The 23,064-nt window shown below is 41.6% G+C and overlaps 1 protein-coding gene across 1 annotated transcript in view; it reads right to left on the reverse strand.

Moving 5' to 3' along the window:
• jarid2b (jumonji, AT rich interactive domain 2b) overlaps positions 1 to 23,064 on the reverse strand; it is a 114,205-nt gene that overhangs the window by 6,562 nt on the left and 84,579 nt on the right. Inside the window, exons 4-7 of the mRNA XM_020932560.2 lie at positions 19,858 to 20,051; positions 10,757 to 10,951; positions 5,990 to 6,225; positions 99 to 1,536 (exon numbers count right to left, since the gene is read on the reverse strand). Coding sequence (XP_020788219.2) covers positions 99 to 1,536; positions 5,990 to 6,225; positions 10,757 to 10,951; positions 19,858 to 20,051 — 2,063 coding nt within the window. The remainder of the gene's footprint in view (positions 1 to 98; positions 1,537 to 5,989; positions 6,226 to 10,756; positions 10,952 to 19,857; positions 20,052 to 23,064) is intronic.

Below are 23,064 nucleotides of genomic sequence, written 5' to 3' on the forward strand. Positions count from 1 at the left end.
TACTTTTTACTTCTAATTTGTAACTAATTTCTGACTTAATAAATAAAACAAAAGAAAACAAATGAACAGACATAACTATGATTTCAAAGATGACTCACCTATGACGGGTGGCTCCTCCATGGTGATGCCCTGAGATTTGAGGTGTTTGCGGATGCAGGCCAGGCGCTGGACATTGGGCCCCCAGCGGCGTCCCAACATGTGGACCCTCTGCACCTGTGTGACAAAACGCATCTCCTCGCTCAGTTTACACTCTGGCCTCCAATCAGGAGGGGGCATTATGCGGCACATGCCCGCCCCCTCAGCCTGTTCCCGCACAGTGTCCAGGTACACCAGTGGGTCCTGGAACTCCCGGGGGGCCGGTCTGAAAATGGGAGCCTGTTCCAGCTCTGCCCAGCCATCCGTTCTGCTCCTCTGCCTGTCCCACTCCTTCTCCTGCTCGCGCTCCTTCTGCCGCGTCATCTCCTTCTCGCGCTCCCACTCCTTGTCCCGGTCCGGCCGTGGTCCGCCCGCTTTGAGGGGGCCGTTAGAGAGCAGCGGGGAGGCAGAGGCAGGGCCAGTGGAGGTGCGCTGGGGGTCTGAGGTAGTGCTGAGGTTTGGGGTCTGATTGTGACTGGAGGGCGAGGACGAGCTGGAGCTGCGGTTGTGAGAGCGGCTCAGCTGCTGCTGGGCTTGGCGGATGAGCATGAGTTTACCAGCGGAGGCCCTCTTGGGCCGCTGGTTGAGCACCTCTGTGTTGGCTGCCGGTGTAGTGGGAGGGGTCTGTTTTGGGGGCGGGCTCTGTTTGGGAGGTGTACTCTGTTTAGGAGCGGGAGGTTTTGCGGGTGGAGGTTTGGAAGATTCCGGGGGGTCAGGGGAGCTTTGTGAAGGAGCTGCTTCTTTTATATGTCCATTAGTGAGCGGTGTGGTGGGGGCCACAGTGAGTGTGACAGCCTTGTCCTGATGGAGCACCTTTTTACTGCTGCTGCGCGTCTCCAGAGGCGTGGCCTGAAGCTTGACCTTTTTGGCGTCTATGATGGGAGACTTGGGTCCGGTCTCGAGAGCATGTAGGACCACTTCCAGACGCCGTTTGGAGTTCCGCAGCCCCTCTCGTCCGGCACATTCCACCTGGCTCTGCTGGGACAGTTTTTGGCTGTCCTCCTTGGACAGCATGTTGTGCCGCTGGCCGTTGAGTCGACCGTTGAGGCGGGTGCTGGCGTTGTGCAGCCCGTTTGATAATAGCACCTGTTTTCGTGTTTTTGCATTGCTGAGAGGGGCTGGTGCGGCGGCTTTTCCTGAGTGGGCCAGCGGGGGGCTGGCTGCTGGCTGGCTGTGCTGATTGTGATTGTTCGCTGACGATGCGGGGGAGGCGCTGCTGAGTTTGGTTTTCTTGCCCAGTTCTCTCTGTTTGGCTTTGGTGTAGGTGACGTGGCCCTTGGACACGGTGGCTGTGTACTTCTTCACAGTTTTGGACGGCAGTCGGAAGTCACGGCTCTTTTTGGCACCACCACCAACAGCTTGTGCTGATCCGCTCCGTGTCAGCCCATTCAGTTTAGTGACCTGTGAAAGAGAAAGAGATTTGGAATGTTTTACTTTAAATGTCAACAGGTCCAAAGGAGCGGTTTAAACAACAATGAAATAGTGTTATTAAATTATGTCATTATATCATTCAGACCTACAAAAAAAAAATCATAAACTCAAATGTATTGTCTCTGTAAACAGTCCATGTGAAATAAACAGATAATAAACAGGGAAAACCAAAATCACTACATTCAAAAGATAAACAACGGGCTGGAAAACGAAGCCTGTGTGTCCGTGGAGCAGGCTGACGGCCGCCCCATGGCAGATGGCTGGACAGTGTGAGGGAGGTGGGGTCAGTGGAATTAAATCTCATCCAGGCACATAAAAACAGGCCTTTATTTGCTTTGGGGTTGGTTAGGGGCTATAATTACATTTGTGTTCTATAAATAAAAGGGCCATGAGTGGGCTCCTGGAGCAGACAGAGGCAGAGGCTCTGTACAGTGGTGTCTGGTTCTAGGGCTGGCTCTGACTGCAGCTGTGGCAGCCTCAGCAGAACTCCAGCACTTCTAACCTATAGCTCTTTTAGCTCATACAAGTATCTAAAGAGTGATGTCTTTGTGATATTGGTTTATTCTCGAAGAGCATTAGTAGTACTAGAAATTTGAGTGGCTGGGGTTTTGGCCATCCAAATATTACACAGTTTATTTATTATATTTGTGTTTTCTTTAAGTGTGCTACATATTCACATAGACATGAAATGCAAAATTACAAACAATCAAGTGTTAATGTTGGCACAAATTTATCAATAACTTAATGTAATCAATATATAGCTAGCCAGGTCCGGGCATCTCCAAACAGCAGCTCAAGAAGGTATGCTTATTGTCATAATATCATGGTTGAACAGAATATTACAGTGAATATGCAGAACATGCTTTCTCTAAACCCAGAGCAGCAGGAAGTACAATGTGGCAAGGAAGAGCTGCAGACAGACTGGATGGAGTTATCAATCACATCTGGGGCGCCACAGCAGTGAGGTGACCGCAGGGCCATTGACAGGCTGGACCTTTGAAGGCCTCTCGTGTCACACTTAGAGCTTGTGTGTGTGTGTGTGCGTATGTGTGTGTGCCTAATGTATTGTATTGTGTTCAGCTCAGGTGGTGGGGCGATCACACAAAGAACAGCCCATTAAAAGATAAGGGGGGGACTGAAACCTAACCCTGCCACCGTCAATCATTGCCACCTTCTTAATCCAGCGCACTTCTGTTCACAATGGAAAAACACAGGGGGCCAATAGAGAGAAAATAGTTGATGAATAGAATGTACTGAACTGTACAGTCGTGTAAAGGTGCACTACGTAACTTTTATGGTGGAGGATACACTATGTGCTTTTTTAAGGAGATAATATTGTTTTGCCTGAAATGTTCAACAGAAAGCCATTAAACTCATCTCCATCAAGCCAAACAAGTGACACCACCAGGTCAAGTTATTGGTCAAATCTGTGGAGTCGTGACCCCTCAAATTGTAAAAATAATAATAATTTTAAAAAACATGCACAGAAATTTGCGATATGAAATTTAAATAGAGAATTTCAGAGACTGTAATTTTTTCAGATAAAATATACAAATAAATTTGCTTATTACTGTATGCTGCAGAATTCAAATTCCTATGTTTCAGTCAATACAGAAATTTCAATGTGAGTGTAGCTGTAGTGGAAACTGAAGGAGCAACTTACTAGCCTAACTGCTAAATTTGGCTGGACAGTTTGCTGACATGGCGGGATATTTGAGCTCATGCTATCCCCACTTCTGCCACAAGAGGGCTCTGTTCACTGGAGAGGGGCACTCAGTCAGTGTCCCCCTCTGACTCGGAGTTATTTGTTATGGTGGAATATAGGACAGGAAGAGAGATAAGTGCACGGGAGGCAGAGAAAAAGTGGTTGTGCAAGGACAAGCTGGAAACGGAACAAGAAACATGAATTTGACAGTCGGCTATGAGTTTGAACTGACAGCATATAAACAATAGTGAGGAAAAAGGAGGACAATGAGGAAAAGGAAAAACTAGAGCACACTGGCAGACAGCGGAGACAGTTCTGGAGTGGATTTCGGTCACACGTGAGCAGGGAGGAGGAGGAGGAGGGGGTGAGGAAGAGGTGGGAGGGTCCTAATGACATCATGTGTTGCTATAGCCCAGCTGAGGTCTGGCAGGAAGACTTTAACAGCAACATCTGCAGCACAGAGAAGACCAGCACGAGGACAAAAGAAAGGCTTTAACTATTCAAACTCTACAGGGGAAACTGGGAGTAGATCTGAAAATCTGAACGTTTTAGCTAAAGAAGAGCAAAGATACTTTTGGTACTGATCAAGCCACAACAAATGTTTCTCATACTGAAAGGAAAACGCAGCTGGATTTTTACAAAAGTACCAAAACAAGTTAAGCAGAAACACTTGAAGCACTGGTCACACTGTGCTGTAAACTTGTACAAATAGTTTGGGGTAGTACTAATTTGTTTTAATCAGATAAACTATTTTGTGTTCTGATTAGACATAACTGTGACCATGTAAAAGTTCCTATGACACTCAGCACTGGTGTAATAGCAGTGCCTATAGAGGAGCTATAGGAGGGTCATTTTCAATGCGGCACACCTCAGAGTTGAAGCATAAATCTGGTTTAAGCCTTCATTCCTCTCTTCCATCTTATTATGGAGAGAGCAGCCTTGGGCAGATTGACTCTTATAAAGCAGAGAAAGGTCAGCATAGCCTTGCATAATTTCATATTCACTATTGAACTTGCAAAAAGACGCATGAAAATGTGGACAGTTTGATTTGGCCCTTTTGTTTTAAGTTATTGTTTTAATAAATAAAAACATAAAAGCTATTGCTAAATCATAAGCCCAAACTGAGTCTACTTGAACTAACCTATGGAAATGGACAGATTTATCTTGTTTTATGAAAAGTCATCTTAAGATGCATCGCACTTTGTTGATACAAGCTAATATTAAATCAAGGCAATGAGAATCACCACAAATTAAATTATGATAATGCCTGTACCCTTTCGGTATCCCTCACACAACCTTTTGTTGGTTTTACAACTACATAATCACTTAACCTTTCTAGGGCTTAGCTGTATTTTCACAGTTGGTCGTGTGTGTGTTCCTAACGCACATATTGTTCATGCTAATTGGACAGAGAGAGCGAGGATAGGGAAAGAGCTCTAATCCTTCCAAATGACTGGAGCCATGTTGTCAAGGGCAGGATCCGTCTGTCTGACACAAGAAGAAGAGAGGGAGAGTGAAGCATGAAGGGAAATGGAGTGAAAACGACAGAGCTGCGGATGTACAGGTGTAATGACGCCGGGCTGGGGAAGAATAAAAAGAGTCATGCAGTGTGCCAACTGTGAATGGAAAAGGAGAAAAAAGCCTCAAGTTTCTCTTGGCAGCAGTGGCTCTCATTGAGATTCATTGCTAGATTTAGTGGACAATCCAAGCCACTTTGAAACGCTAGAGCACGCGCCTGACTCTGCATTGCCACCGCCACATTACGACAACAAACAACAGAAAAGAGGAGAAGGCATTCACACACAGCTTTGAAAACAATGCTTTTGATTAGCCAATACGCATCTCTTCCACTGAAGTTATACCAGCAGTCATCTCCATCTCACACTTTAAAAGGGGTTCCTTGAAACCTGCTAAATGCCAGGGAGCGAGGAGGAGAGAGACAGGCTTTCACGGCTCAACTATATATAGCTGCAGCCAAAACATAATCATTACTCTCCCAGCACAATGCACAGAGGAGAGAAGAAAGCAACAGGACCCAGGCGTAACGAGGAGCCACGAAGAGCAGAGCGGAGGATGTGGCAAATGGGAAGAAGTCACAAAGACATTATGGAGAATGAGCAGCACTGTCAAAGCCTTCACTGCAGTCTAGTAATGAACCATGTCTCACAGCACCAACACCAGGTCTAAATCTGCCAAGGACAAATTACTACAAAGAACCAGTGCTATGTGGAAGATTTCAAAACCACTACTGCTCAGAGAGACTTGAGAAAAAGCAGAATAGAGTCAAATAAAGTGTAGGCATTGTCATTCCAATTTTAGACCGAACTAATTAAGTTGTAGTAGTTGTGAGAAGTCACTGATTGAGGGCACAGTAATTACGATCTAATTTTACAGTTCTCTTATTAAATGGAAATTGAGTAAAATAAAATATACAATCGCCAATATTCAAACTAAATGATACCATTTCTAAATGTAATTTTCATGAATATTGCACATCATGAAAAACAGAATTACAGTAGGAGTACCTATAATAATATTAATGGTCCTAGTCATAGTAAAAGCAGAAGTTGTAGTAGTTACTGAAGTAGTAGGTTAACCGTCATTTTGTGTACTTCTTCCACATAAGAGATTGTAAAGCTAAGCATCTACATAAAAAGCCAGTCTATTGTCACCACTGCTCAATCCTATAAACTCCTCTGTCCAGCGTCTCTCTTGTACCTGCTTGCGTAGCTCCTCTGCAGCCCGTCGTGGTGGCAGTCCATTGGAGGCACTGGCCCGGGCTAAGGCCTGTTCCCGGGCGTGTTCCCTGGCCTCGGCCCGTTCACTGCGCTCCCTCAGCAGCGGTGGAGGAGGTGGAGGAGGAGGTGGCAGTTGTGGAGCGGATGAATCCCGACCGTGGGTCCCAGCTTTGGGCCTCGGACTCTCCCTGGTCCCCTTTGCATGGCTGTGGAATACTGCACAGAAAAAGCATAAGACTGGGTTTAGATTAGTGTCACGAATACACCTAAATTGTATTATTTTATCTCTGCAATGGTACGGTGCACACTGCCAATCTTGATAGTGATGACAAAAATCTTATGGTTGAGCTGCTTTGAACTTCCATTTTCTTACACCATTCCTTAAAAATGCATTGTGTAACTTTTTGGTTGTGGGTCCGTCACCTGCCTGTTTCAGTGGATATGTCATTGCCCTGCCTGGAATGTTGAAACTTTTTTTAAAAACAACTTTACCTTACATTAATTCATTTACAGGTGGTTTTACTGCTTGGAAAAAAAAAAAACAAAAAAAAAAAACAGCAGGCATTCTGACTGTAAGCGGGGTCATCTCTCCACAGCTCTGACCTGTAACTTTGCCTGGTTTGGTCTCCATGCAGATAGAAAGGTTTAATGCCATACTGTGAAACATTCCAGACAAATCAATAACATCTCCATGAAGAAAAGCATTTGACGGACCCACTACCAGAAAAGTTGCACCGTAAACCTTTGAAAAGACCTTTTTAAAAATGTTTTGTTCTTCCTATTCAAAATCAGATCACACCCAGACAGTTACTCTTGAGTACCAGTTCCCCCAAATACTTTTCAGTTGAGTAATATGCTGAAGTAGCTCTTCCTTGAGAACAATTTTTGGCTACTCTACCCACCTCTGCACATTGGTCCCCTGTAGTATATAATAGCTCATATAACCATGGCAGCGAACCACAAGACCCAAGTGCACAGCCCACACAAACATTGGAGTGACAAGTTCTGGCCCAGGTACAGCCCCTAATCAGTGAAATATGCATGATTTAAGGTGTGCATGAAGCTCTCTTTGTTCAGCGCATGTCAATAAAGCGGTGTAAAAGTGTCACGAGCTCCAGGGCCCACTGGGATGAGGCTAAGTGAGTCAAACAGCAGCAAAGCAATTACCACATATACTTTCAATGGCTTTTTCAGTTTGGGTTTTATGGCCATTCGTTTCAACAGGGGGCGGGTTGTATGAGAGCACAAGAAATGTACACAGCAGTTTAAATGTAGACACCTCCTAACATGCGAGGCTCCCTTCAACATCCAATCACTGATATTTATTTGCATTTATAAACTATATTAGGCAACAAGGTTTTACAAGGCCAGGCAATTTGGAAAACAAAAATACACAAATTAACTAATGCTAAATTACTAAATTGAAAAATGATCTTTTTTGATAATAGCTGTGAAAAGCTTCTGATGGAGAGCCCACTAATGGCATACAATAATTTAATAATTCTGCAAATTCCTGGACTCATTTTATTTTACTTTACTTTACTTACCGGAAAATACACAAAACATGCATCTTGTATCTTAGGCCATGCATTTCTCTGCATGAGTGCCCTTTCTGTTCAACCATAGCATCGTGTGGTCTCTGTCAGTAAAGAGAAACTAGTGACATTGAGAAGTGTGCAAAGCGAAAACCCAATAAAAGCTGTTAAATTTAACTATGTCAACATGGCAGCCGGCCCGACCAGAGGAGCGGTGGAGCGCTGATGAATGGCGCACAGCAAACCTCCTCACCTCCCCAAATCCTTCCATCTCTCCCATTTTCCCCCTCATCCCCAAGAGCCTGTGTAACCTTCGCACTGGAATCGCCCCAAAAGCATATTTAAGTTTGACACAGATCTTATCCCCATAGAAAGGTGCGTATTTGCCTGATACTCGACGCGGTCTGAGGCCATGGCCAAGTGTGCTAGTCCAGTGTAAACAGTACGTATTCATGTCAGAATCTCTATTGTCCTTTACGTGTCCGTCTACTTATTCTGCTTATCTCTAGGGCGCCGAGCTGCTGTGAAAACACTGGTGGTAAACTAGATAAACTGGGAGACAAGAGGATGTTTAACAGTTGAGATATGAATGTGGACATGGTTTTTAAAAGGCAAGATAATGTGTGTGTATCGAAATGTGCTGGAAGACTTTGAGATACAATTGGCTTACTACAGACCTAATCGCCAAATTAATTATTTACATCTTTGGCTGCTAAACAGAATCTGAATCAAATATACCAACTACCCAATGAATACAAAATAACCTAATTAAAAGTCAAATCAAGTTAAATTTATCTGTGCAGCATTTAAAAACAACCACAGTGCTTAAAGCTGTGTTGGACAACTTTTCTGGTGAAGGATACTTGTCTCCATAGATATGTTGCTTTGCGTTGAGTATTCCATGGTATAACATTAAACATATACAGTACATCTAATGTTTATTTTATTATTGCTCAAACATACAATGATTCCTTCTGTAAATAGGGACGAATCTTCACAAATCTGACTTATAATGTAGCCTAGTGCTGTAACCTTCTTGTCTCCCTCGTGATAGCTTAATCTGTACTGTGGAACATTCTAACCAAAGCAATAACACTTCCATGGAGACAACAGATGGTGGACCCTCCGCTAGAAATGTTACACAGTGCACCTTTAACAAACAACAGTAAAATAACAAGAAAAGCAAACCAATAATAATATATAATAAAATGACTATAATGAAATTGAAAGGTGTGGCAGCTTAGGTGGCGATAAACTTGTGCAAATAGGTGTGTCTTGTGCATGTCCTCAGCAGCCCTACAGCAATAACGCACTCAGGTGCAGATTAACGATTAACAATTCAGATAAACAAAATTCATCTAGGAAGAAAAGACAAAGTGGTGTCAATAAAGGCAATATTCAATCCATAAAGTGAAGCAAAGCCAACCTACAGACATTGTGTGTGGTCATTTCTCTTTATCTGCTGTTTCTTTCTTTCCTCCTCCATATTTGACTCCAGAGGACGACAAAGCACTCACCTTTTGAACTTTTCTAGCGGCAATTTTGTGCAGACTGCAGGGAGGAGGAACCATGGAATGTAGCTCAGGTTTGAAGAGGGAAAATCACTACGGTAACAAGTCTCCATAGTGCAATACGGGGCAGGCCTTTAGCTTACTGTCTGGATGCAAACTGTATGCCTTAAAAGAAGCATTATGCAACTTTTCCTTTTTCTGGAGGAGGGTCTGCCACCTGCTGGTTTCCATGGAGATGTTTTATGGCATCAAGCATTTTCCAAAATTAACAAAAAAAAAAAAGAAAAAAAAAAAAGAAACAGGCCTACATTTAGATATCTGATCACACAAGTACTGTTAAAAAAAAAAAAAAAAAAAAAGGTCACATTTTCAACAATAAAATCCACTGCTTGCTACAGTGAAATGTAAGAGGAGTGGGACCACCAGGAAGTCAATTGATCAGCTTCTATTAATCAATTTTACATCAGTATTGCAGTTTTAAATGAACAAAATGTGAAATTATCTATGCATACTTTAATACTAAATAGAAGAAATAACATCTCCATGGTGACCAGCAGGTGACGGGCCCTCCACCAGAAACCTTACACAGTGCACCTTTAAGTACCCCCCTCTCGCTGCTGTCACGGTCAGCTGCCTCCATGTAATCTCCTAAACTGAGGACGTGCACATTTGCCCCAGGGGTGAACATACGCTGCCTTTGTGTTGTAGTGTGTGTCATAGTGTGTGTGACGAGAGGGCCCGGCCAGCTGTTGTGGGGCATCTACACCTTTGCCGGGGCTTAGCGAGCAAAGTGTTAATTGGGGTTGAAGAAGTGGATGTGCAGCTCAGATGTCCCATGTGACTCTAGTCCAGTCTCAGAGCTCCACAAACAACAGTGTCAACCCAAGAAAGTCTGATGGGAAGATAAGATATTTCCTTTTAAAGGGTCACTACTTGAGTCTAATTTCAGATATTAGTCCTTTCTTTTTACTTTCTCATTGTAGCAGGCAGTACCAGTATACATTCTCATGGATATTATTGTTGAATATTTCTAAAAGATCCATAAGTTGCTCTTTAGATCAGTGTACACCTTTTCAAATTTCAGCAGTTTCTCAGATAAAAGAAATACCACCACACCAAACCTAAAATCACTGACCAAGAACGGAGAGACTATTTAAATGTTTGTAAATTACACTAAGTGCCCATTTCATTCACAAATTACTTTTCCAAATGATTCCCTTGACCTATTCCAAAGTGCCAAACATATTTCAGAAAGGGGAATATTTTCGCAGATTTAAAGGTCATATATTTACGCAAAATTGGCCTTGTTATAATGTTGTTACCTCCTCAAAAACCAAAACACACCTGGAGTTGTGTTTTATTTCATTCAACGCCCTTGTTATTAGTCTGTTTACATCTCCAAAGCTCAAAATGCTCTGTTCCATCTTGTGATGTCATATAATGGCCATTTTCAAGTTAATAACAGTTACCTTTTACCTTTAGTTCAGTAGAGATTGGTAATTTCAGTGCTGAAGTTATCCAAATAATTCTGGTGAAGGTGTTTTCTGTTTGAGGGAAGAACTCAGCCTAAATATGGAGGATGTGTGAATGAAACAAAACACAACTCCAGGTCTGTTTGCGATGAGGAAACAATAAAACATAGCTCAGAAAACAGTGTGATGCGGGCCCTTTAATAACAGATTTGGTGCCCGCAGTCCTTACCATGTCCATTGAGGGGCTGTCTCCCTGGTAGCCGGCCCTTGCGTGGCGTGGAGTGGCAGGAGGAGGAGGCGGAGGCGTTGTCAGACTGTAGCCCGCTCCTCTGCTCCTCCTCTTCCTCCTGCTCCTCTTCCTCCAGGTCATCCTCCTCCTGAGAGCTGCCGAAGTAGGCCATGTTACTGGGCAGAGCCGATGAGCCTGAGCACACACATGAATAATGAAGAGAGAAAACGTGAGATGTAAGCCCTGAAAACATTCAACAATTACTTATTTAGTTTGGAAATTCCATAGAGAGCGCCTGTATATGGCAGAACTTGTACAATATTTATGCTTTTATAGTAATGCATAACAAACAGTGAAGGTAAACAGCAAATCTGGACTGAAGTAAAAGTGCAAAAGTTATGAAATACAAAGGAAATGAAAGCAAATACTACGATACTGTTGCACCGCCACTACAATAACTACTACTACTACAATTAATCTAGAACTTATAAAAAACAACAAAATGATCCTTGTAACTTTAATTCAAATCTGAGGACTTTGATGAAGTATACAATTATTCTTGTCACAAAAAATGATTTAAATAACAATAAAAGTATGCACGAATTGGAACACACACTACAACAGAGCTGCTTTTTACTGTATTAAAGGTACACTGCGTAACTTTTCTGCTGGAAGGTGTGCAACCTTTTTGTCGCCACAGAGATTTCTTTGCCTTCAATATTCTACTGTGCCTCATTAAACTAATCTAGCGTGCATAGATCTGACCAATAAATTGTCCTGGTGTTTGTCTTCACTGAGATAAGATAAGTTTAATGACACACTGTGGAACAGGACACTCCACCAGAAAAGTTACACAGTGCACCTTTGAAATTGTACGTCACGAAAATGCAAATAGTGTGGAGAAACGCCTCTGAAAAACTAGTTGTTAAGCATTGTAAACTACTAATCAACACCGCGTTGCTATTATTAAGCATAATAATGTCAATAAACTGTTTTGTAAGGGGAGTGTTCTGAGCTGCCTTAACCTCAGTTGACTTTTCAGCCATGTTCTGCTCTGCAAGGTTTGAAGTGAGGCCCCAGAAAGCAAAATCCTTCTTGTTTTGGTGAGAAAAAAGAAAGGTACGATTAAATTCAGGGAGTCGGTAACAGCCCTCCTCTGCTCGGAGCTTTTTGTTGACAGTTTTATTGAGATTTATACACTGTACAAGAGCTCAAATGTCTTAACACTGTGAAGGAGTTTTTAGTATCCAAAATACTCTCTCCCCTTCTCTCTGGTGGCTAATCCCAAATCTGTCTTCTTCACTTCTCCAAACAGGATTACTGTCAATTTCAAACGCAGAAAATTTGACATCCCTTTCCCTTTTCCTCCTCTGTCACACTCAATCGCTCACTTTGTCATCTTGGAAAAATCTGGTTCAATACGTACCATAAGAAGCGAAATGTTGTTTGGCAGCGGATAGCCTGTAATGTTAGCTTGGTTAGCAGGATGGAGCCGCACACTCGCACTCATAAAAGGGTCATAAAGCCCAAAGCCATGTTATTAAATCTGATAATGTTGCACTCGTAAATCAGCGTGCAAACAGCTGGCCCTCTCACACAGACAAAAGTACTGCAGTGACTGGCACCATACAGTTTGTACTGGCGAGGGAGTAGCGAGGAAATCACTGCTGCGTTGCTGTGAGGGCATGCAGGGGCTAAAGAAAATATACACCCAGGAGTGAGACTGAGACACCTATTAAGCTTCAACCATTTAAATAAATAATATAATTAAAAACTACATTCAAGGAAATTGAATAAGCTAACCACTAATTTTAATGCTGTAGCCTTTTCTGGAAGTAACACAAGACAATGACTTGATTTAAAAGGTGCACGGTGTAACTTTTCTGGTGGAAGTTGGGTCACCTGCTTTTCTCCGTGAAGATGTTATTGCTTTCTCTGAGATGTTTCACAGTATGATTTTGAACCTTTCTATAATCATGACCAAACCAGTCCAAGTTACTGGTCAGATCTGTGGAGAGGCAACCCTGCTCACAGTCAAAATGCCTGTTTTTCTAGGTATTTTTGAGTAATAAAACCAACTAGAGTACATGTAAGGTAGATCTGTTTAATGTCATAATGTGGAATATTCGAAGCAAAGCAACGACATATCCACAGAAACAAGAAGGTGACTGACCCCCACCGAAAAGTTACATACTGCACCTTTAAGTCTGATAACCCTCATGGATAAAAATGTAAGATATAGAAGAGTAGGAGGAAGATTTAGCCCCATTATTTAATTATCCTCCTTGTTATAACGCACTAACTATGGTCTATCTCTGATCTGCACACAAGCTAAAGATAAGTTTTTCTGACTTGTTAAATTGTTAGCTTTCATCTCCTCCAAAGTGATAGTGTGTGATATAATGTAATGTAGATAGTATTTTGGCTTGGATCACACTTTCCTTTCAGCAGCTCTGCCACTTCCTAATTACCTCCTCAGAGAGACAAAACGAGCAGATCAGCAGATTCTGCAGACACAGAGTACCTGCACTTTTTGAAAAGAGGTCTTAAGGGCTTGGAGCTTTAGATAATCATCTTTTAAACGTGAATGAAGGACGCTAATGTAACAGTCCAGTCCATTTTGCAGTTTACTAAAATTAGAACCACCACAGTTCTTTCAATCCAACATTTAGCATCCAAAAGGGACACACAATAAATGCTGATCTCAAAAAATTATTGTTGTATCACTGAAGTAGACATAATAATTATCAAGATAGGCCAAATGTATTGAATAAACCATTGCAGCATTTGCCTTTACAAACACCTTTTCAAAGGCCAAACAAGCAGCACTTAGACTCCCTGGCCCCCTCGGCTCCTAATGACCTGCTTCATCAGTGTTAAAGCTGTAATGTAGTGTCCCCAACAAGGGTCAGGGGGGCAATGACAAGCAGGCCGCTGGGGCATCTGAGTGGACGGTCAAATGAGACGTGCACTGGTCAAGCACAAACACATTAGAGAAACTTAAATAACTAAGGATCTAGTGACAGAAGTCAAATCAGGATACAGACTTTATAAAGGTCATTCCAAACCGAATTAATGCTTGTTGAGAGCCATTTCATCAGAATTTTCGTGCTGTAGCCAACAAAAATAAATGGTTAGATCTGTTTGTATTCACATGTAAATGCAGCTTCAGTTCAACAGTAACATACATATTTTTTTAACCTTTATGTTAAATAAAGGAAAGTCCCGTTGAGATTCAGATATGTCTTTGTAAAGGGAGTCCTGGCCAAAACCGCAACTCATAGACAAAATATTTCATTTGTTATAAAGACAGTTAATTATAAAAACAGACAATCCATAATGTACACAATCAGAAGTAATGACAGGTCCATGATTGCATTTCCAGACCTTTTAGAAGGGTGTCAAAATGAGCCATAGGGACAAGATTTTGAAGTTTTCTGTAACGAATTCCAATCTGTAAGCACACCATACTTATAGTCTGTTAAGTAATGTACAAGCTACAAAATCTATCCCCAATTTTTTCTGATTAGACGACCAGTTCAATACGAAATACAAATGGGTTTCTTGGTTCACTGTTGACCACAACCATCTCAACCGTAAGTCCATCTCTCACACTGGATCGTTCTGCAGCGACGAAGAAAAAACAAGATCTCCAACAGGGCTCACGTCCAATCCCCCAATTACTCTGGCGTTTTATCCACCTCATTCCAACCACAGACAAATCATGATTAGGCCTGAAAGAGTCTATTAGGATTGTCATTTTTAACCGGGCTCGCGGCTGGGAGGGGGCATAATTACTAACCCGCAATTCTCTGACTACCCTTCCTTTGTTTCAGTTCCTGTTAAGAAGACAATGAGGACGATTTAAATAGTCAATCAGGACAGTTGAGTCGCTGTGGGGACCAGTGGACGTGCGGACTTGGAGCAGTAAGTGGGTGTGCTGTTTACAGGGAAGGTCAACAGTGACAAATGGAAGTTGTTTTTGGCATTGAGGAATAAAGTTATCTACGAAGAATGAGCTCTGCCAAAACTCCTCATCGTGCACTTGAGGGGAAAAGACAAAAAGAGAAAAAGCATTGGAAACTTGTATTGACTGAGCTAGAAGAATGAACCTGACAAACAACAAGCTGTGCTGTCAGAGGAGGATACAGAATTAGCTGGTATTGTCTGTCTGCACAATATTGTCTGCTTTGAGAAAGGCACCAACTGTTAATCACATCCCAACAGTACATTACAACTACAGACAATGTGGTGTCCTTGAGGAACAGTGGTCAAAGCAGCAGTGCACTTACTGTACATCGCAATTAAGACTCACTCCCAGGAGTCAAAACATGGCTGCTGTTAAGCCTATAGACAAGACTATCTAAAGGTTTCAAACAAAAGCAGTGCAAGCTTCTCTCTGATGTGAATGCGAATGCTCCTGGAAGATTTTTTTTTTCTTTTCGTGTGAACTGTGAACTGAATCCTGATTGAAAACAGACATCATTCACAAATAGAATCAGGAATACAAAAACTCAGCAGAAAAAAATTGCAGAGACTTTCTTCTTACAGCCATATAGCTTGAAACTATCCAAGTCAAATTTCAAGTGATTTTAGTAGTTCAAGTTTTCCTGTTTTTTGGAGGCATGGGGCTTGTACAATGATAACAAACAGTATGGAACCAGAGGCTGTATTCGCTTTTTTGTGATTGAAAAGTGTTGGAGACAAAACTAAATTGAAATCCTAGGATTTTTCCCCTAAAGCTGTTGAGACTCAAAATTGCTTATTATTGCTTTATGGTAAATTTCCACTTTGCATCTAGTAACAAAATCCACCAATCTGGCAACAAAAAAAAAAACAACAAAACACTATCTGAAGTGTATTTTCCAACTCAGGGAGCCCGTTCTGTTGTGCCAGTGCAAGTCTGGCATGTGTAATAGTTGTGATGAATCCACTGCCCGGTTCAGTGGGTCGACTCTGGGGTTATGTAAGCCCACAGCACTGCACTCTGTGACCTGCAGTGTGCTAGAGCTGGCAGCGTCACAGGTCGAAGGTCAACACTACAGCGACACACACTGGCACCAGGAGCTGCTCTCGGGGAAATTACATAAAGTAGTAATTTCTAAGAGCGTGTGTACAGAGGGTCATTCATTTAGTCCTAATCGCTTCATAGCTTTACACAGTGTAGCCAGCTGCCCTCCGCTAGTGCACAGGCCAAAAGCGTCATGAGCGTCTGTTTTTACAGTATTTAAAGCAGATTCATTTGTTTTACAGACACAAGATAGAAAATACATTTTAAAACTGTACTATTTATACTATAAATCAGATTTGTGATGTCATTGTTTTACCTTTATCTAGCTTTAATTCATTCTGCATCTTTCTATTGCTCAAAAATAGATGACTTCCTTCTGTGAGTTGGAGCATCTCGCCACAGATCTGAATTGTAATGTAGCCACTGTTACGCAGTGCACCTTTCACGTTATCCAATAATATTCAAAACTTAAAATTTTAATGTTTATCAGGGAATAATTGACTCACGCTCAAAATCTAGTGTATTATGTGCTAGTGTCAAGCCTGGATAAAGAGACTGAATTATAGAGATTGAACATCAAAAACTTAAGAGATGTGCCAATTACGTATAGAGCTAACAAAAGTAATGTAATAATGCAATAAGATATATGAGACAAGGTAAAAGATGAGATGTATTCTACTTCAGAACACTTTTGAGACACTCCATCTAACTGAAAATCCTCTGATAACACGATCTTTAGTTCTGTACAGGAGTTGGAATTAAAAAAACGACAGTCAAGGTTCCCACTAGGACGAAGGTTGTGAACAAATTGCTAAAGTACGCTGACAGATTATCCATTTCCACTCTCAGTCCGGCTCAGTGCTGCCCCCTCCCTGCCCCTTCCTGCTCTACACGCCACAGGTTTCCAGAGGCAGACAGTCTGGCTTCTGCCCAAATGGCTTTCTCCATGGATATAAACAAGCCCACTGCAGCGCTGGCCCTCACATAAACAGCATTCAGAGGACACCAGAGTCTGTGCCAGTGTGTGTCTGGAGATGTGTACTTAGATACACACACACGCACACACACACACACACACACATACACACACAGACAAGAGTGTGGGTGGCGAGAGAGCATGGTCCTCAGCTTTCAATACAGACAACTCAAATCTTGTTTATAACTTCTCCATCCGCTGGCTTGCTACCATGTTACATCAGAATTATCTGGCAACTCAACCCCCCACAGAGATGAGGGAATTAAAAATAACTTTTCCTTGGATAGAACTGCAGCAAAACCCCAGTGAGCCAATTTATTAGTAAGAAATGTGGCAATTACAAGCGTGGAATGAAAAGCAATAAGCAGCATGATGGAAATTTTGTCACGATTTTACAGCTGAGTGAGGATAAAGACATTTGTTTCACCATTGAAAAGTGTTTTGAAATATTTTTGAGTGAAGTTACAACTGAAAGGCAAGTTCTTTGTGTGTAATGTTTGCCAGATAAGGCCTGCAAATAGCGAAGTGGGTGGGGTGTAGGTCTGTTTACACTTGCTGAACGTTTGACCCTGAACCATTAAAACCATTGAAACCAGTGGGCAATATACAAAATAGATTGATATGCTTTGGTGACTCTTTCAAATCGGTGAGTGAAAGATCCAACTGAACAGACTTCAGTTAAACAGAAAAGGTCTGGAGATTGAACCCATCGCTTTCTTGTTACAGGGCAGAGGAGCCAACTACTTAACCACAGCCCCACATGAATAAAAAGCAATAACTTCATATTTTCACACAGACTTTTGATTAATAGAACCATGCAGGCTCATATCCCTAGATTTCTTATCAGCTTTCTCAGTTGATTAATTTCTTTAATATCTTTTACTTGCTACAAAAATCCAGTGGAAGTAGTTTGCTGTGGCCAGTGCGTTTAATGTATGTGGTAAGCTCAGTTCAGAGACATCCTATAGACCACAGTGTTAAAGCGGATATGGCTTCTGACTATATCAAAGACTGCAGTCCTTTTGAAAAGCTTATCCAGGGCTGACACTGATGTCCTCAAATATCCTGCATCTGTACACACACGATGGGAGGGTCCGGGCGGGAGATAAGCTGCCAACAACAGGGTGGGAGGGGTGTGTGTGTGTACACGGGGGTGTGTTTGTGTATGTGTGTAGGGACGTTTTGAACAGACAACCTCCAGGCTGCTCTGACCTTCTCCTCTGCCTCTGTCCAGCTAAGGGTCTCCACATATGGGTCATGTGAGAGGCCACGGGGGGAAAGGGAGCAACAGCAGCCAAGCCCAGGAAAATGTCATCCTCACAGCGTGGATAGAAGATCCATTTACACACAAACAGAGCGTCTAAACCGCGGCTATAAATAAAGTGGAGCTCGTAATAGCAGAGTGGACAAGCCAAGTGGAAAGTGTTTCTGCCAGACAACAGAATGTTTGTAGAATTTATAGTGAGCAAGTTCAACAAGTGTCATGAACTAAAGTTACACATTATAGATTCCGGGTGAGCCATATATTGAATTAAAATGTGTACAGAAATTACTGTTTTGATTAGATTACATTAAAATATGAAGTAAATAGTCTATTATAATAACACTTCTAAAAAGCACTAATTGGCGTAATGTTAAAGCCAAGCATATTAAATGTTATTTGTGGACTTTTTAGTTTTACATTCCCACGGTTTGCAAATATATTCTTACGGTTTCTACTAATATTTACATGCTGTACAACAATAGACTGCATAAACAAATGGACTAAGGGAGTTTGATGTCACCCGTAGCGTCCGGCTCCAGTCAAACGAAGCTCAAGTGGCTAGCAGCTAGAGCGAATTTGGAGCCATTTCCATATTAGGTATAGGAATTTATTTTCTGGACAAAACAGAGAAATAAAAACACCAGGGTCATGTAGAGCAGGTTAATACAAGCATTTTAAGACGAAACTGACAAGGCTGACAGGAGAGAGAGTTACGGAGAGAGGGGGCGGCAATTTTTCAATGTGAAGTCAACTGGAGCCAGAGTTGATGGAGCCGAAAACGCGCCTACTCTCACTTTCTATTTGGTACACGATGGTTAGCTGGTTGGCTATGTCCATTTACATATACAGTTTATGAGTACAAAACCCATGTACCAGAAAGACGGTGAGGCTATAATTAGACGAGAGTGTTCAGCGCATCAAAACTGAGAACTTCTTTCACATTCAAAACGTGATCCGAAACTAAACTGCTAAAATCCCTATAATATTCACTATGTATCCCAAAATTGCAATTCTTGTTCACACAATCAAAGCAAACTAACGATGCTAGCGCAACATGTCACTCTAAGCTGTTAATTACTGAACTCGAGCTTTTGCAGTTCATTTGAAATCGAAGGTGCGACCAAATGGCAACGAACCTGAGTAGCATCGTCTGTGGAGCGGAGGGAGCAGATTGGACCGGAGCAGCTGCAGCCGGTGATAGGCAGAGTGTTAAAGAGACTGGGAGTTGTTGAAAGGTACGAGGGCGAGATGTGTAAGCTGATGAAATACAGGATAATCTTAGCCCTGGGCAAGTACACAGTTATTTGTAGTAAGAGTGAGCGTTACAAGAAGGGGCTGTGAGGAGCAGGAGCAGAAGGGAGGGCAAAATATAGACTTACAATAAGCTAAGGGTATTTTGTGTTCAAATTGAATACTTATATGACTTATTATAGAAATGAACTTGAAGTTGAAAGTTATTTTGATGAAGGTGATGTCTGATGAGTCATTAGCTGTACTCAGTTTGTACACACTATTGCAAGATATACTGTAGTACTTTGTGGTTCACTATGTCAGAATTTGTTTTGTATCGCATGTGACAACTGCTGTTAAAATAAAGTTTGAAAAGTGCAAATAAATTTGCAGTGCTGCGAATAAAAATAACTTTGTATTTGCTTTCCAATAAACCATCTCCCAAATTAGCCAAGAAACAGCAATCACGACAGACACATATTACTTCAACTTTAAGCTTTGTAGCAAGCAAATGAAACCCCATCTACCAGAATTACCACCTACAACTCTCACACAAACAAGCATGTCTCCAGGATATAGACACAGGTTTATGTATTAAATAACTCCAGTCTGTGTTTTACCTCGGAGACAGAGGAAGGTGAGGAAGTCCTCGGTCTTGGGCTTGCGGCGGGACAGGTCCTGGATGGACGAGGACAGAGACGAGAGGGACGAGGACAGGCCAGTGTTCAAGTTGGAGTCGGACACTTTGACTGGAGTGGTGCTGGGGGAGTTGGGCTGCGACTGCGCAAACTTCCTCTGAGCGTGAAGCCGTGGCCTGAAAGAGGAATGAGATAAAGTTCGTCAAGTGAATTTTACTTGACTATACACAGCATTTAGTTTAGACTTTCATGTGTTTTCTGGTGTGACTGAAACAAGATCATTAATTTAAAGCTGCACTGTAACTGTTCTGGTTGAGTGTCTCCCACTTCTCTCCATGGAGATGTTATTGCTTTGCCTGGAATGTTTCACAATATGGCATACAATTTGCCCATCTCCACGGAGACAAGCAGGTTGATGCCACCAGGCCAAGTTACTGGTAAAATCTGTGGAGAGGCTAAGAGTGAGAATGCAAGTTTTTCAAGGTAATATATCAATGTCACTGACAAAAAATGCTAGATAGATGATAAAGATAGATAAGTTTAATACCATACTGTGGAATCCCTGACAAAACCAAAAAGGATATATACATGTATTTAAAATGAAGAACTCAAATATGCAACATTTTCAACTTTTCAAATAACAAAAACAACATTTCAGAAATCATTTTGACAAAGCAATCGCTGTAGCTACTTGGACAGGAAATCATGCTTCACTGTCAAGTCTTAAGTCTACCTTTGTCAGACATTTACCATACGACACCATCTCACAAACAGCAGCCATGAAAGTACGAGACTGTCACCTGACCCGCGGCCTTAATCGATTAGTGAAGCCGCATGAGCGTGAGAGCCGTAAATGTTGAGGGATAGCGGCAAAAGAAATGTGATATCCTGGTATTATTTGGTATTATTTGTCAATTTGCTGCGGTGCACACTGAAGCGAGGCCAAGATGGGATCATGTCTGGAGAATACCCACAATGCATTTGGTGCAGAGACTGGAAGGTGCAGAGGTGTGATTACACTTCAATCATAGAACAGTGCTGATGTCAAAACGTGTCAATTTTCTGCCGTAACATGGCTCTGAGCGCAATATGGAGGACATAGACTCAATCACACCTGGGGAAGTGTGAGGAGAATTCACATGGGGCCTATGTTTACCACAAACTTTAAATAGAGCACGAGACTGTTGAAATGTGTACTTAACGTTTAGTTTCTCAACTAACTTGTGAATACTTACTGTAAACATAGAAGTGGCCTAAATAAGTTATGTTTGATGAAGTTCTATAGTTATAATTGTGCGTTCAATAGTAGCATCATTAGTTGTACTCAGTTTGACACTATTGTAAGATATACTGTAGTAATGTGTGACTCAGGAAATGTGTGACAACTGCACTTAAAATAAATAAAAAAGTTGCAAATAAAATTGGTAGAGTTAAAATAAAACAAAATTGTGTTTTCAATATACAAACTTCAAAATTAGCACAGCAACAGCAGCCGCTACAAACAGCACATATTTCGTCAACTTTAGCAAGCAAATGAATCCCCAACTACAAGAACTTGCTAACTCTGCCATGTTATTTATTCATGGGTTTCAGATTCTCGTTATATTCAACATTTTAAGGACTTTTTCCATTTAAAAGATGCAATATTTAGTTTTGAATTGTTAATCACTATGGTACTATACAAATTTTCATCACTCTAAAAAACATGGATACTGACTAAACTCTAAACAATTGCAAATGAAATTGTATCAGTAGCAGTAGTGCATATTTCACTTACCAGAGCTGGACCTGAATTGGGGATTTCCTATATTTCAGCTGAACATAGTTAATGCGCTGAGCCAAAAAACTGTCACTTTTTCAGTTTAAGTGTATCCATAACCTTGCTGATGGGGTTAAAAAAGCGATGCTATATATACATAGCCCAGAAGCAGTCTGTCAAGAGTCTATGTGAACGGATAGTAAGAACTGTCAAATCTAAGTTTTAAATCATAAAAATCTATAATTTCCTCAACATTAGGATACTGCAGAAGAAGAAGATTCAATGTGATACTGATATACAGATGTTCATTCAGTACTTATTTGGTAAGACAAACTAGGGACAGATGGGAAAGCACAGAGGATTGTATCAGAGCTGGAATAAAACAAATTGTGCGAAACAGAAGGCTGACAGACTTCATCACAGAGACATAGTGAAGAAACAAAACTAATTTCATATTCAAAGCACTCAATGTGTGAATCTAAGAGGTGCAGTTTTAGACAATCCTCCTTGTTCTTCAGCCCAGACTGTAACACAAGCACATACACCGGATATTCAAAACCATACAGCCATTTATTTGAAACTGGCTCCTGATGTGTCTTCTCTGAGTGCACGGTAAAACCCAGAAGGGCTCAGGCTGCTATAGAGATGCAGACCACAGCAGCATTGTCTGACAGAGGGAGAGATGAAGAAGTATGAGGCCACAAAGTGAGATGGAGTGACTGGAAGGAGGAGAGAGAAGAGAGGGCCTGGGAGAGCAGAAAGCATGGAGGATTGAGAAAGTGCAAAGAAAAGGAAGGACAGTACAGAAAATTACAAGGACGCCTACAGGTCACATGAATGTATGGCTAGGCAACAGGAAAAAGCAAAAAACATGTACTGACTGATCAATTCTTTATTTAATTCCACTCAAACAATTTCCTGAACAAGGACAATGCACACACAATCACTGCCAAAAAAAAAGAGTCAAATTTCTTCCTTTAAAGTCTAAACTCTGCTACAAAACACATGCTTTTACTGACAGAGAATTGGCTGTGGAGCGCACAATCAGAAACACCCAAGCATATCTGACAGTTTAAAATGAGTGAATTTTTATCTTGATTAAAATTTGATTAATTGCAAAGCTGTTCTTGAATGTATTCCCAGTATCTACAGCCATAGATTACAGTGAAGATTGAAAAACTGAAATCAAGAAGTGATCATAAGAAATACTAAGCAGATACCTGTATTTGATAGAGGGTTAAGTGCAGCCTCATTACTCTAAAATCTGGTAGGAATCAAAAGTATTACGGTTTTCTCCACAGCAGTACTCGGCGTTTGATTGGACATAAAAGTATGATCAGGATCCAAGCACGCATCTGCTTTCTGTTACACGGCGCACCTGAACAAACATGGCTGCCAGAAACGTTAGTTTCTTTTAAGGTTTTGGTTTG

This window comes from Boleophthalmus pectinirostris, unplaced genomic scaffold (genome assembly GCF_026225935.1).
Source record: "Boleophthalmus pectinirostris isolate CB_2022bp ecotype Guang Dong unplaced genomic scaffold, ASM2622593v1 HiC_scaffold_21, whole genome shotgun sequence".
Taxonomy (NCBI): Eukaryota; Metazoa; Chordata; class Actinopteri; order Gobiiformes; family Gobiidae; genus Boleophthalmus; species Boleophthalmus pectinirostris.